The sequence below is a fragment of the Calonectris borealis genome, chromosome 6 (assembly GCF_964195595.1).
Source record: "Calonectris borealis chromosome 6, bCalBor7.hap1.2, whole genome shotgun sequence".
Taxonomy (NCBI): domain Eukaryota; kingdom Metazoa; phylum Chordata; class Aves; order Procellariiformes; family Procellariidae; genus Calonectris; species Calonectris borealis.
The window spans coordinates 22352394-22366178 of record NC_134317.1 but is presented as its reverse complement, the minus strand read 5'-3'; the positions used below and the strand labels follow the sequence as shown (position 1 = coordinate 22366178).

Here is a 13785-nt window from a genome sequence, read left to right as displayed (position 1 = left end):
CAGATTACCTCCAGAAAACTGGAGACTCGTGTTGAAAGACAGTCCCTCTCCCTTGGAAGTATTTTCACCAACAAAAAGAAATCAAAGCAAACCATACTAGACCATAGTGATTTTTTTTTTCCCCTGCCTAGACAACAGCTCAGGTTTAAAGCAGTCCAGCCTCAGCTTCTTTTGTTCCATGGGGACCATACATCTACCTTTCGTTAAAACTTGTGTCATGCTGCAAAATTCTTCACATAACCATGTATATAATGAAATTTCAGACAATAATCAAACTTTTTCAAGACCTTATGACTGATTTTTAATAAGTGAGCCCTCTTCAAGCCTCTCTCCCTGCTATATAGCAGCACAGTGTCCCAGCTATAATTTGATCTGTGGTGTCTGTTGTTATTTTTAAAACTTAAGTAGTTGCTGATTGACGCTAAGTCTGTATTTCAAATCTGGTATCTTTCTTTGGGCTTGGGATTTCCTTCCAATCTTTATCTGTAATAGGATGTCTCATATGACTGTGGGCATAACTAGTAGAGTCTGAACACATTTGGAGTATTCAGTCTGAGCTTGGACTAAGCCTTGATTGTGGTTATTTTTGTAGTGATTGACTGATATCTGCAAACATAAAAGCAGCTGTTCCGTTAGAAGACAGTACATGTGCTTTTTTTGCTCTGACATTAGAAACTGAACAGGAGCTTCATGTGCAGAAGGTGTTACGTTCCCACCTTTTGTCTCTCTCTGTTAGCCAGATAATTCCTTTGGTTTTAATCATCCTCTCTCACTTTGCTGGGATTATTCTCCCAGACTAGATAATCTCCTATTCAACAGATTCAAAGGTCTGTTTTTGTTAGGAACTTCAAATCTATTGTTACAGCTGGTAAAAAGATAGTGTAGGAAATTATTCTCCGAATAACTTGAATGTGTTCTTAAAATCAAAGCTGGTGTGCTAGATTCTGCAGCTGATTTTAAAGTCTGCAACACAGTAGCAAGTCTGCAATTTCAGCTCCATGACTGTGAAAGAAACCAATGTGAATGTTTTCTGAAAGTCTGCTCTCTCCCCAGCACACTGCTCTGCACCCTGCTGGAATGAGCAGCCATCTGCGTGCTGAAGCAATACAGATCTCCCCACTTCCCTCTCCTGCTGTGTTTTGTTTTGTTTTTAAAACTTCTCACTTAGGCTGCTAACTAAAGGCAGTTTCAATGCATAGGGCATTTGTGGGCTCTAATATTGGTGAGGAGAGGGGAGGAATGACTAGAAAAAGGAGTGAATAGGTAAAGGGGTATGTCCTTCTACTTTTGGGACAGAAAACTGTTCGTCTTTTCCAGCCACTTACTTAGAACTCCCAGATTGCCCAGATTTATCTAGCTGGTTTGGGGGGGTGTTTTTTGTCTGCTAATTTGTCTTACGTACTTGTTGCTTTTACTTGTTATGGGATTTTGGCAAAAGACTTTCTATTGGGACCAAAGTATTCCTCTTTTCACAGTTGGGTTTTTTTGGCCTATCAAGTAAGTTTGCCTCTGGTTTCTCAGTTTCCTTGGAATTGCACTGTATTTTCTGCTTAATGTAGTGAGCAGTTTGTCGAACTGCTAGAGCACCTTTCCCAAAGCAAACATCATTGCTTTAAAACCTTACTGGCATTCTGCTGATTGATGTCTTCTACTCTGTAATCTCCAGTGAGGTTTGTTTCAATAACCATCTTTTGGACATATTAGTAAGAATTAGCCCTCTCTGGATCAACCCTTGAACACCACATCTGTAGGTGTAGTTAAGAGCCAGCTTTAGCTGGGAGCCTTTTGAGTACAATTTTTCATCACTTGAATCAAATATCAGATTTCTTCAGGCTTAACTTTTACTGTGTTCTCACAATACCAGTAAAAACTCGAATTCTTGGCAATGTTCTTCAGCTTTTCCTTGATTCTGTGCTTTTTACAAATTGTAAAATTTCTTTCTTAAATGCCTTAACTCCTCCTTCAAAATTTTTTGAGCATTCAAAGATTACTATAGCTTTTTTCTTTAGGGTTAATAAATTCTTTCCTCTTCCCTACATTCTTTTCTTTTCTGTAAAAATCATGTTCTGTCCTCTTTCTACTTTTTCAATTGTAGCAATGTGAACTGTTACTCATCTGTTTCGTTCTTTCAAATGAAGCATAGGTAACATCATTCCAAATTCTCCTCCTGCTTAAAAACTGCTGGCCCTCAAGAGCTGGCCCGCAGTTCCTCGCACTCTTGAATAGCATTGATATACTCTTGTTTTCCTCTTCAAGTTCATAGATTAGGGTTTCTTCACCTTTGGCGAATGCTTATTTTGCTCTGTAAATTGATATGATTCAGAAAGCTATTTCACCAGACTCTTTTGTTCCTCCCATTTGCCTCCCAGTTCCTTCATTTTTTGCAAAACACTGCACTGCCAGCCTGCAGAGAAAGCTTTCTCTAAACCTTAACTTTTCCGATAAACCCTGGAGAATCTTCTAGGCATGGTTTCAAATCACTACAGCTGTTTCCAGCTGCCAAACTTCAAAAAACTGCAAACAGATGTTTGTTTTTCCTTCACAACTGGCTCTTTTCTAACACCAAACGATTCTTTGTAGTAATAATTTTACAAATGTCTGGGATTCTTGGGATACGCATATGTCCTTATTAAAAGAATCTTTTATTTTTACCATTCCCGAGTAACAAACAGAGTAGAATAAAACAAAAAGAGTCATTGTTAGCTAAAGCCAAAAAAAGTTGCCTTATTAACCCCCAAAAGGAGATGTAATCAGCTGTTCCCTCAGTCCCAGACTCAGGCTGCTTCCATCTAACATTGTTGCCTTGGGAAATGCAAAACCCTGGGAGATAGTGGAAAAGCCTCCTTCCCTTGGGTAGGAAAACGATGGAGGCAAAATTTGTGGTTGCAGTGACTTCTTTGCACCCTCTGTGAATTGTGATGCAAAGTTCCTCTGTGTTTGCTCTGTAAGAGAGGCCTGCGCATGCTCAGTGTTGAGTCACTAGATGTGAAGAAAGGAAGGCACTGCTTGAAAAGCATACCATGGTTCTCAACCTGAACCTGCTGCCAAGTGCATCGTAAACAAGCAAGGTGCATATGCCCAGTGCCCTTAGATTATCCAAACTATGCTGTATACATAAAACTAGCTCTTTATTCATCGTCATCTCAAGTGATGTAGAGCAAATATTTTCTACGTCGGCCCTTATGATGACACTTCTTTGGGGCCCCTGCCAACACAAGCTGTGCCTTAGGTATGACGTCCTTAACAACATCTTTTGAAAGGGAGCTAAATCCAGACCTGTTCTGGGGACTAAGGAGTTGCTGAACAGCATAATTATATCTTGTAGTATAATTTCATTTCTCTAAGCTATGGTTCCTCAGAGAGTATCCCAAGAATAGACATCAGTGTGACAAGTTCATCTTACCCTCCAGCGGTACAGCTGCCCCTCTTCCACAGGATTTACAGTCTCTAAGTTGTTGGAAGGCAAGAGTGAAGAGCTACCACTCCTCCTTTCAGGGAGCATGCATGGACTGCCAGTAGAGTAGTATTCCTCGATGAGACAGTGTCCAAGAGAAACAGTTGAATACTAGCAAACAGTTTGCAATGAAAGCGAGTTGACTTTTGGGAAATGTCCTGAATAATGTATTTAGTGAAAACCATTTTGTCATCTGGGAGATTGAAAACTTGAGACTACTGCTTCAAGAGAAAGCAGGCATAAACTGATATAAACTTACCAAGGAATTTTTGGACCCATATCAGTTCGTGTCCCTGGCTAGATGTATCAGTGGGAATGAGATGCTTATAACTCAGGAATGATCAGGTCCCATGAGGTTCTAGGGTTTATGTTTCACATGTCTGCAGACGATGATGTACTTTAACAATAATTATTAACTAGGCTATGCATTTATTTTCCCTAACAGGTAACAGCTTCAAGAAATCAGAGTAAGTCATGTACACAAACGGAACAATCAATATTTCTAGGAATATTCAAAGAAGTTAATGTCATCGGATCAAATTGATGCATTTATAGAATATATGGTATTTAATGAAAAGCTGTTCTCTAGGAGTTGAACTGCCTTATTTGATACAACTGACACAGGTAGACCAAAACAGTCCTAGAAACCTTTAAAAACATAGAGTAATGGCAGCAAAATACGGTCTTTCTTCTGAAAATGTTTTTGATACTTAAATTTATCTTTCTTCAGTGCTTTTAGTTTGAGAAATGAGTTTTCAGGAATTTTAATCAATCTTGATTAACTTCTCTTAACACTTAACTGTGAGACTTTAAAATAAAAGGAATTAACTCACTTCATTTGAGCTCAGATATTAAGATTTAAACGTAGAATTCTAGATAGTTAAAAGCTGAAATGATTTGGAGACCTTGACCTTCAGCTATAATGTGAGATTTGAATGGGGTTAAGAGCTTCCCTCTTCCTAGCTCTTGAGACAACTCTGTAGCAGACTGGACATCCTAATGGGTGCTGTAATTTGTGCCAGCTCTTTCTGACACAGTGTACACAGTCTGAGAACTACTCCTAGAATGAGGAAGCAAGAGCATCTCTTAATTTTTGTCTTCGTAAGGTTGCCCATCTCAGAGAGCACCAGCCCAGTATTCAAGGTCTACCATGGTCCTTGCACATATCTTGAAACCCAAGTTCTGTTGGACTTTCACATGTAACATGCATATGGTCCTACCTACTACACACATGAAGCTTCCTTCAGGCTTTCAAGGATCTGGTTTCTGAAAACTGTTCATGACAAATATACCTTGAATTCATTTGTTTCCTTAAAAAAAAAATCCAAATTGAATATCCCTACTCATTCATCACTGAATGTACACAGCTGATGATTACTTGCTATAGTATGGATCCCATCCATAATGGTGCAACTAGTCCTTTAGATTTTAACTGATCATACAGAATAGCATAACATAATGTGAGCACTAAAAAAAACTGTATGGTAGGGTGAGAGATCCTACTGCCACTATGGACATATGAACATACAGGCAATATAGGAGGGAATCGGAACAGGACTTTTTTCTGTCTTAAAGAAAGGACTAGCCAACAATTTGGATGGTAGGTTTTTCTCTAACTGACCTCAAAGAACCCACAATCCACATTATAGGATATTATAGTGTTTTGAGGAGCTGCTTATGAAACAAAGCATAAACCCCCAGATCATTTTAACCTAACCTCCCTTCTAGTCCCTGTCTAAAATGTAAAAGAACCATCAAATCACTGGTTACAGCTTGTCTCTTAAAGTTCTGGGCAAAATGTCTCAGACAAAATGTAATTTCTGAGAAGTAACCAAGAGAATAAAAAAATTAATGTAAAATCTTATCCTTTTTGCTAGGAATTCCTATACATATGAAGAACCTTTTATAGAGAAGAAAAGTGAAAAGTGAGTTAAGTTCAATTCTGTGTACTACCTTTGCATATAGAACAAAATATGTACTAAAATACAAGTTTATAATTTTATGTTTTCTGTTCTTGAAGGTTGTCCAAAAAGAAAGAAAACGGTATTCGTGTTGGCTTCTTTCAGCTGGTAATGAAAGCAATGGCTATAAATATTTTATGTGTACTGTGCTGCAGAATAAGTGACAATAATCTATATGGTTGTTTTGGGGAATAGCTGTGACTAAGCCAAACTTTTAAGGATTAAACCATTTGGCATGAAATGCCACCATTAAAGTCAATGGGAATTTAATAGAACCCTTTGTCATTTTGTCAGCTTGGTATCCATTATTGATATTGGTGTCATAATTGTCTATTAAACACGTTCTACTGAACCTACAGGTAGATATGGGGAAAAGAGTTAAGATGCACAGCAGGGATCTAGATGACCTTGGTTCATTCTTATTTCTGCCAAAAATTTGCTGTGTGATATTTGGGAGATAATTTAGCTCCCTTGTAATTGCTCCATGGGTATTAGAAGATTTGGTAACTACAGATACTTGGGAATGCAGAATACTGTATGGTATGTCTAGCCTTTGATGGGTCTTGGAATCCCATAGGGTGCATCTAAATTTTAAAATTAATGCAGTAGAGAGATGTCCAACCCAGCAGCATGCAGCTAAGAGGTTTTATTACTTCTGGTTTGCATGTAATCTAGGCAATTAGCCTGTAATGTGTCCAAACTAATATGGTCCTGACTGTAGTACTGGGTTAGTCCAGTTACATCCATGTGGCTTGTACTCTACCTGGCTAAGTATCTCAACTCTTAGTTGGGTGGAGAGAACAGTCTGTCCACACAGAGGGCTATGTCTGTCAAGGAGAGGGGTTTGAATTCTGTTTTGCACAGATGTTTAACTCCTAAAGTGCAATTGGTAAACACAGTATGTTTGCATCAGATGTGCAGAGAGATTAGATATCACATATCTGTGCATTTTCTGTGTGGTGTTTTTTTTTTTAATCAAGGGAATTCCTAGACTTCTTATGAGCAAGGTTTGCAAAACAGTGGTAGTGCTACAGTTTTCTTCTGACATTTTTTTGTAGAAAGACCTTTTATTTATTTCTCTTTTATGTTAACTGGTTTGTTTTTCCCTTTATCTTGTCTCTGCTCTAATGTCCCTTTTCCATATGTGCTCCAAATTCCCACCCTTTCTTCTCTTAGACACATTATAGCACCTACAGAACCTGGACAGGTTCTTCAGCAGGCTATGATTCCTCTTTACACACCTATTTCAAAATATCTAGCATTTGATACTGCTATTGTATATGGACAGTTTGATCTATATATTTACGCATGACTTCAACCTGAGAACCAAACTTCACACAATCATGACAAGGGTAACTTAAGTCGCTGTATCTTAGCTGAGTCACCAGCTGCATGTGAGCATGCTCTTGGCCCATGACAAATGTAAGGTAATAGGACTTAGCTCAATCCTTTTTTTACTGCATACTATGTCATATTTCTATACATTTCTCCCAGATTAAGAGCCAATGTACAATTGCCTGGCTCAGCCAACACGTTTTAGAATATTAACTATGAGAACTTGCTCTGAGACATTTAGTTGGCTTTCTACCACAGCACCCCAGACTTTTGAGAAATTGGCTAACTCTATTCAGAGGCTCTGCATAATGCCCTAAGGCTTTTTCCTCCCTTTCCTCTCCCTCCATCCCCACAGGAAATCTGCAAAGCAGACTATATATATGAATTATAATTACTATTTTTAATCTTTTAGCTAGTTTCTGGAATAATGATAATGTGGAATGATATTGAGCTATTAATGTTATATGATAATACATTCATTCACATGGTCAGATTCTGCTGTCAACTAAAAGGGAACTCATAATAATTTATGAGGCTGTAATCACAGGTGCAATTAGATTAGATTGGAGAGAGAGATTTGTCTTCTTTCTGTATTGAAGATAATTCTGAAATTTAAAGAGAATGATTTTGTATCTGATCCACCTGATTAATGATTTATCAGTATACAACCAGCATGAAGACTGCATCTCAGCAGAGACCATATTTTTTTCCTGTCTCTTTAGTTTCGATTTTCTTCATCTATGGAGATTTTAATGATGGCTTTTGGTAGTTTCTGTGCTGTTATTCATGGAGCAGCCCAGCCAGCTGTGTTGCTTGTGTTTGGTGCAATGGCAGACACATTTATTGAATATGACATTGAAATGCAAGAGCTTAAAGACCCAGGCAAGACATGTGTAAATAACACCATAGTGTGGATTAATGGTACTATCCATCAGAATGAAAAGAACGCCACAATAAGATGTGGGTAAGTAGTAGATGTATTTGTTTCTTTTCCTTTGTTATTATGGCTTGTCAGAGAATGAATTGCTAGTGAAGGTCCAGTTCAACCTTTAAACCTTACATTTTCTATCCATAAGGTGGAAAAGGGGCATGGTTCTTGTTACAGAGTCCTGTTTCTGAGCTGAGATATTACCTGGAGGGAGAGAAGTTCAGCTTGGGTCTTGGTCTTTCAGCTATAGATGTCAGCAAGGATATTCTTTGATTATGATTGTTCTGATAACAGATGTATCTGCTACACAGCTGAGTTCATTAATCTGTTTTCTTTGATGACACTGTAGGTAATAATGACTTCTGGTCATTTTGGTTAGGACTTAGGTACCTATAGGTGCCTGCTGACTTCTGAGCAAGTTAGCTAAACTTTATTCATTGAAGAGAAATGAGTGCTTCTAGGATGCAATTCATCTTAGCTTATGGGAGATGTCTAAGGCAAGTCAGATGAACTGCCCTATAAGAGTGCCAGTTTCTTTCCATTAACTACAATAAATGGAGTCTAGATGATTCATTCAGATACAGATATCTATCAAAGCCAAATTTGAACCTGTATCCTTTCCTAAAGCTCGTTTTTCAATGCATCATTCCAAGAGTTTTCTAATCTCTGAGTGACATTTAATTAGCTATTTAATTGGAATTAAAAGTTACTTGTCTAAAGGTTTTTGAAATTCAGAGCACATGGGAAGTGATTCACATTCCTAGATGTAGGTGACTGGGGCCAAATTATTTGTGCCAGGCTGTCCAAGCCTGCCCCCTCCAGATGGGGCTGGCAGATAGAATACAGGATTTGCTATAGACCTCTGCTCCTCTGAAGCGGGATCCACCAGGCAGGATAAATTAAGACATTAAAAATGGTACTGGATGTCTGTGTCAGGCACCTGAGTTGTTTCCATGATTGTTTTTTGCAAGAGATGAGGTCAGGTGCATAGTGTTCCCTTTTGGCTTAAAATTTCAGTGTACCAAATTCTGGGTAAACAGAATAAAATTTGCTGTCTGCAGGATTAAAAGTTAGATAACTTTTTAAAAAAGTTGTCTAAAAGCATAACCGATAATGACCTGAAATGCTCATTTCAAAGTAATCTAAATGCAATAGCAGCAACTCAATGCCCTTCACTGATATTAGGAGTAATTTAATACTCCTACTTGAGCTAAAAGAAATGATCATTTCAGATTAGCAAGCTTATGGTACAAAGTAATACTTGAATTGACTTTAGCAGCCCTCATTTCCCTCTGTAAAACACCGTTTAAATCTGAGTGTTACTAGTTGGTATAATGGCACAAACCAAGCTAATTCAACATCTAATGAAAACTTGTTGGGCAGCTCTTCCCTGAAACACCTTCTCACCTGTGCTGTTTTGGAGCATGCGGTCTGGTGGGGTTTCTCAGAGGCTGCAGGGCTGCTCCAGGACGGCAGAGCGTTTGCTGGTACCTGCCAGCGCCCTACCCCTACCAGTGCAACAGGCAGAGCAAGCAAACCAGCCACCGCTGGCAGTAGCCTCAGTATTGGGCAACAATACCTCTGTTAGCAAAACAAGCTGACTTGCCAGCTGACATGACTCTAACTTGAAGAAACACCTGATTATAAATCTGTGAGAAACTTGAAACAGTATTACTAACTTTTTTTTTTTTTTTTCTTTTTTCCAGGTTACTGGACATTGAACAAGAAATGACCAAGTTTGCAGGTTACTATGCAGGAATTGGTTGTGCCATACTTGTGTTAGGATACCTCCAAGTCAGTATTTTGTTGCCTATTCTGATTTCAAAGTTTAAATCACTAAATAATTAAGTTTATAATAATTATGTTCCCTTTAACTGCTTAGTCAGCTGCCCATTTGAGCAGAGCAGACACTTTCAGTTCCTATTCTATTGGCTGAAATAGGTTAGCTCTGGCAATCTGAGACCTCCTTGGATTTGTGCATGCATACATTTGTACTCGGATACGTTTTACCCAGGGAGATGAATGCATGCTCCTTTCACACCACAAGAAATACTTGCTCAAGCATGGATACTATGGAATCCACATGCCATCCCAAAATAAGAGCTGAAGGGCATGCAGATTCCCAGTAGGCATCTCAACTGTGTTGAGCCCTGTCTTTCTATTATAGAGATATTACAGAGTAATACTAGTGTACAACTAGTCTCGGAGAAGAATCACATCCTACATATTCTGTAGTAATGGTTCAATCCGTCTGACTGAGATGAGCCACAAGCTTGGATGATTCCTGCATAATCTGCTAAAGGGTCCACTGCTTTTGAAGCTTTTCATAATTGCAAAAATCACTTGTCATTCTCCTTCCTGAAAACTATCCCAGAGTTTTGCATGTAACAGCACAAGTAATTTAACTTGCATCTTCTCTCAGCCTATCAGAACTGAGACAAACGCTTGATTCAGAGGCTTTATAAAATTCTTGGATTATTTAAAGATCAAGGGCATAAAACAACTATCATGTCTGTGTAGTTAGAATGTATTTTACCTGAATAGTAAGTTTATCAACAGCCAAATTGCTCTTTCCCATTTTAGCCAAATTGCTTTTTCCCATTTGTTGGGAGTAGAAAGACTTTTTACTGCAATTTATCAGCCACTTTATGCTCTTCCCAGATCTGCTTTTGGGTTATGGCTGCAGCTCGTCAGATACAGAAAATCAGGAAAGCTTATTTCAGGAAAGTAATGCGAATGGATATAGGCTGGTTTGACTGTACATCTGTAGGAGAGCTGAATACCCGAATTTCTGAGTAAGTAATCTAGAAAAAACATATGCTACAGAGAACATTTTGCACTTCCTTCCAAACACAACAGAGTGCCAATAACTAGGCATTTGACAAACACTTTCTAATGTAAAATACAGCTATGTTCCTGGGGGCAAGGACCGGGCTGATTATCTCCTCCATCTTTGAACTGAGTGCCATAACTGTTAAGCCGTAATTATTTCCCTTTTCTGTCTTGTCTGTTAGTAAATGTGGTGGGGTTTTGCTGGGTTTTGGGGTGGGTTTTTTTTTGCTAGCTTGTCCTATCCTTCCCTTCTCCTGTGCCCAGTCCTTTCAGAGTGATCTATAATTTGGCTGCCCGTGCACACTCCCCTGAGGCTGGAGATGTGGGTTTGAACCCTCTCTCACTTCCCAGAAAGGAAAATTACATTAGGGGCACACTTTCTTTTGTTGGTTTTTAAAAGAAAAGAGTGAGCCTCGCTTAATCTTCTGCTAAAGAAGGTACAAGCACCTACCTTTAGAAAGGGACCCGAGGTAGATGGAGAAACCTTCTTATCCTGGATAAACATTTAGCCCTAAGAAAAGCAGAGTTTAAGGCGTGCTCCTTTTCTTAGTTGTTCCTGTTTACAGGCTGAAGGCAGCTGTGAGGTGAATATGCCGACTCTAGATGGCTCAGTCGTGCCTGCATAATAGTAGTCACATTTGCAGATTTTTCTGTAGTAGAAGGGGATTTTATTTGCTTTCACTCACTGCCCAGTGGTATCTACGTCTTTCTGTGGTGTTCTTTTTGTGAAGAATAAATGCCAAGTGTAAGTTGCTGTGAAGAATTTCTCTGGCAAAAAATGGGAACTGAGTATGTATTTGTCTAATAAGTAACACTTAGTTCCCTGGTTTTTCAAACAACATTGTCCTGTGCCCACAAAAAGCTTCCTGACTGCAAAAAACATTCTCCAGAAGAAATATAAACATGTTCTTCAACTCAACTCTCTTAAATTTTTCAACAGAGGACAATAATTTCACTTGATATATCAATGAGCTAACAACTTTGCACTTTAAACCTCAGTGCCACTTACTCCTATTTATTTCATGAGTTCCCAGTTCTTCTAATCTCAGGGGTGAGGAAGTAGCCAAGAGTGGCAGAAGTATGATGACTGTTTTGCTTTAAGACATTTTTTCTGTGTTGGTAATGCATAAGAGAACAAATGAGCTCTGCAGCTGCGTAGGGGTTGAATAATGTTAACTGGTGCACCACTGTCCCCCACGTGATAGAGCTGTCATGTTTTCCCACTGCCTCCAGTGATAAAGTAGGCCTCCTCAGTTTTCCCACTCTCCCTCTCATTTAGAGAACAAACTACCTGATAGGGTGGAGAGAGGAACTGGGAGGTGATGGAAGGTGGAACTAGAGGAGAGTAACAGCCCTACGCCCTTTTCCTTCCCCCTTGGCAAGGCGGTATTCTCAGTAGCCCACGATGGGAGGAATGCCATATGAGCTACACTGTTTTTCCATTATCAGAAAGCTGCATCCAGCTGGGATGTCTCTGCCCTCTCCTTTGAATCAGCTGAGGCACAGTAGTAAGAACCAGCTAGTGAATGAGTCTGCTGGCAGGACGACTTTTCCTGGGAAAAGACAATATCTTCTCTGCGGTATTCATGCATAAAAGTCTTCTGTCATTGCAAAAGCACCAGGTTTTCTCACTGTACCCCAGGGTCTTTGGAAGGGGTGATGGTGGAAAGAATAGGGGTGAGGAAGGGCCCTCTCCAAGGGAAAGCAACTAACCCAAATGGGGCCAAGATCTGCAACACAAACAAAATATATGCTCACCAATCTTCTGTTGGTTTTTGTTGTTTTTTTTCCAGTGATGTTAACAAAATTAATGAGGCTATTGCTGACCAAGTAGCAATCTTTATCCAGCGCTTAACCACGTTTGTGTGTGGATTCCTACTGGGATTTGTCAGTGGCTGGAAACTGACCTTGGTTATCATTGCCGTCAGTCCTCTGCTTGGGGTTGGAGCGGCTGTCTATGGCTTGGTAAGTGAATTGTGAGAGGTTCGTGTTGAGGTATGATGAGCAGGGAAGGTCATGCCATACAGCAGGGAGGCTTGGTGGAGGAGAAGGCTATTACACGCCCTTTAAAGTCAGGAGAGGCAGATTATGGTCACAGCAGCATCGGGGTGGGGAGGTGGGCTTTGCTCCCACTTTGCTTATTTTGATTCCCAGAATAATATATCCTGCTTCTAAGACGGGAGTGTAAGCATACCTTCTTTTGGGTCCTGTGGATGGATATTATGGTTGCTGAGATCAGAACCTGGCCTATACCTTCTCTCTGTTACTACACACCTGGTTTAGATGGTTACTAGACATGGGGCTTGATTTCTCTATGTAGATTAGGAGCTTTTAGAGATGATCAAGCTTTGGAGCTGTAAAATAGTTGAAAGCAACTGCTCAAACTTACCTCAAGCTGTCCCTGCTCCTGGCAGCTGCTGCATCCTCTCCTAGTTCTTCCTGTTCTGTCCTCCATCCGCTCCCTATAAACTCCCTGTCACTGTGCAGAGGAACAACAATGAAGAGGGAAACTGCAGGATCCTCTGCCCTCTCACCTCCTCTCCCACACCCAGCAGGACTGGGCAGTTCCTGCTCCTCTGCACTCTCTCACACTCTGCTCTTTTGTTGAGTTCAGCCCTTTGGCTATCTCTCTTCCACATCAGGAAGAGTTTGCTATCATTTTGCTATGAAACCTCTAATGTAACTCTGACTAATTTCTTGTCTTCCTGCTCTCCTTTAGCACCTTGTGCTGACTGCAAGTAGATGACATGAGTAATGACTCAGTGTGAAGTGGGAGAGCAGAATCATGGCAGGGAATGAAATAAACTAAAAAATGCCTCTTTCCTTCATTTGCAATTTCTTTCTGAGCTCATTCCCCTTTAATTTTCCCTCTTTCCCGTCTTATTTGTCTGTCCCCATCTCTTTCCTTTCACATACCCGCTGTTAAGTGTTTCCTCCTTATTAGCCTTTCCAGCCCAAGTCTTTGTTTTTTACCATAAAGAAAACAGACCCAAGGTCAATCTAGCCTGGTTTCCTGTCTCCAAAAGAGGCTAATAGATGCCTGGGGTAGGGTATTTGAAGAGAGAAAGCAAATAATGACACTTTGCAATTTCTAGTGGTATGTCATTCCCAAGCCAATGTGTTATCTTTGTGTAGAATTGTACATGACTACATTTTCTTCCATTAATTTGAGCATTTTTTTGAGCCTAAGTAAGCTTTTGGCATCCAGTGTGCTCTGGGTTGCTGTGGACCTGTTTGCTGCCAGCCCAAGAAACGAAGTACAGCGGTGGGCAACA

General features: G+C 39.8%; 2 protein-coding genes across 3 annotated transcripts in view; one reads left to right on the top strand and one right to left on the bottom strand.

The window, feature by feature from the left end:
• The window catches only part of DHRS9 (dehydrogenase/reductase 9), a 31535-nt gene extending 20429 nt beyond the window's left edge, over window positions 1-11106 (bottom strand). The window contains exon 1 of one of the 2 annotated variants that reach the window (XM_075153131.1): window positions 10962-11106. The gene's annotated coding sequence lies outside the window, so the exon portion shown is untranslated. The remainder of the gene's footprint in view (window positions 1-10961) is intronic. The other variant, XM_075153130.1, reaches the window with a different exon arrangement.
• The window catches only part of ABCB11 (ATP binding cassette subfamily B member 11), a 43678-nt gene that overhangs the window by 1731 nt on the left and 28162 nt on the right, over window positions 1-13785 (top strand). Inside the window, exons 2-8 of the mRNA XM_075153895.1 lie at window positions 3900-3921; window positions 5332-5379; window positions 5475-5523; window positions 7473-7714; window positions 9385-9472; window positions 10340-10473; window positions 12304-12475. Of these exons, the coding sequence (XP_075009996.1) occupies window positions 3900-3921; window positions 5332-5379; window positions 5475-5523; window positions 7473-7714; window positions 9385-9472; window positions 10340-10473; window positions 12304-12475 (755 nt within the window). The remainder of the gene's footprint in view (window positions 1-3899; window positions 3922-5331; window positions 5380-5474; window positions 5524-7472; window positions 7715-9384; window positions 9473-10339; window positions 10474-12303; window positions 12476-13785) is intronic.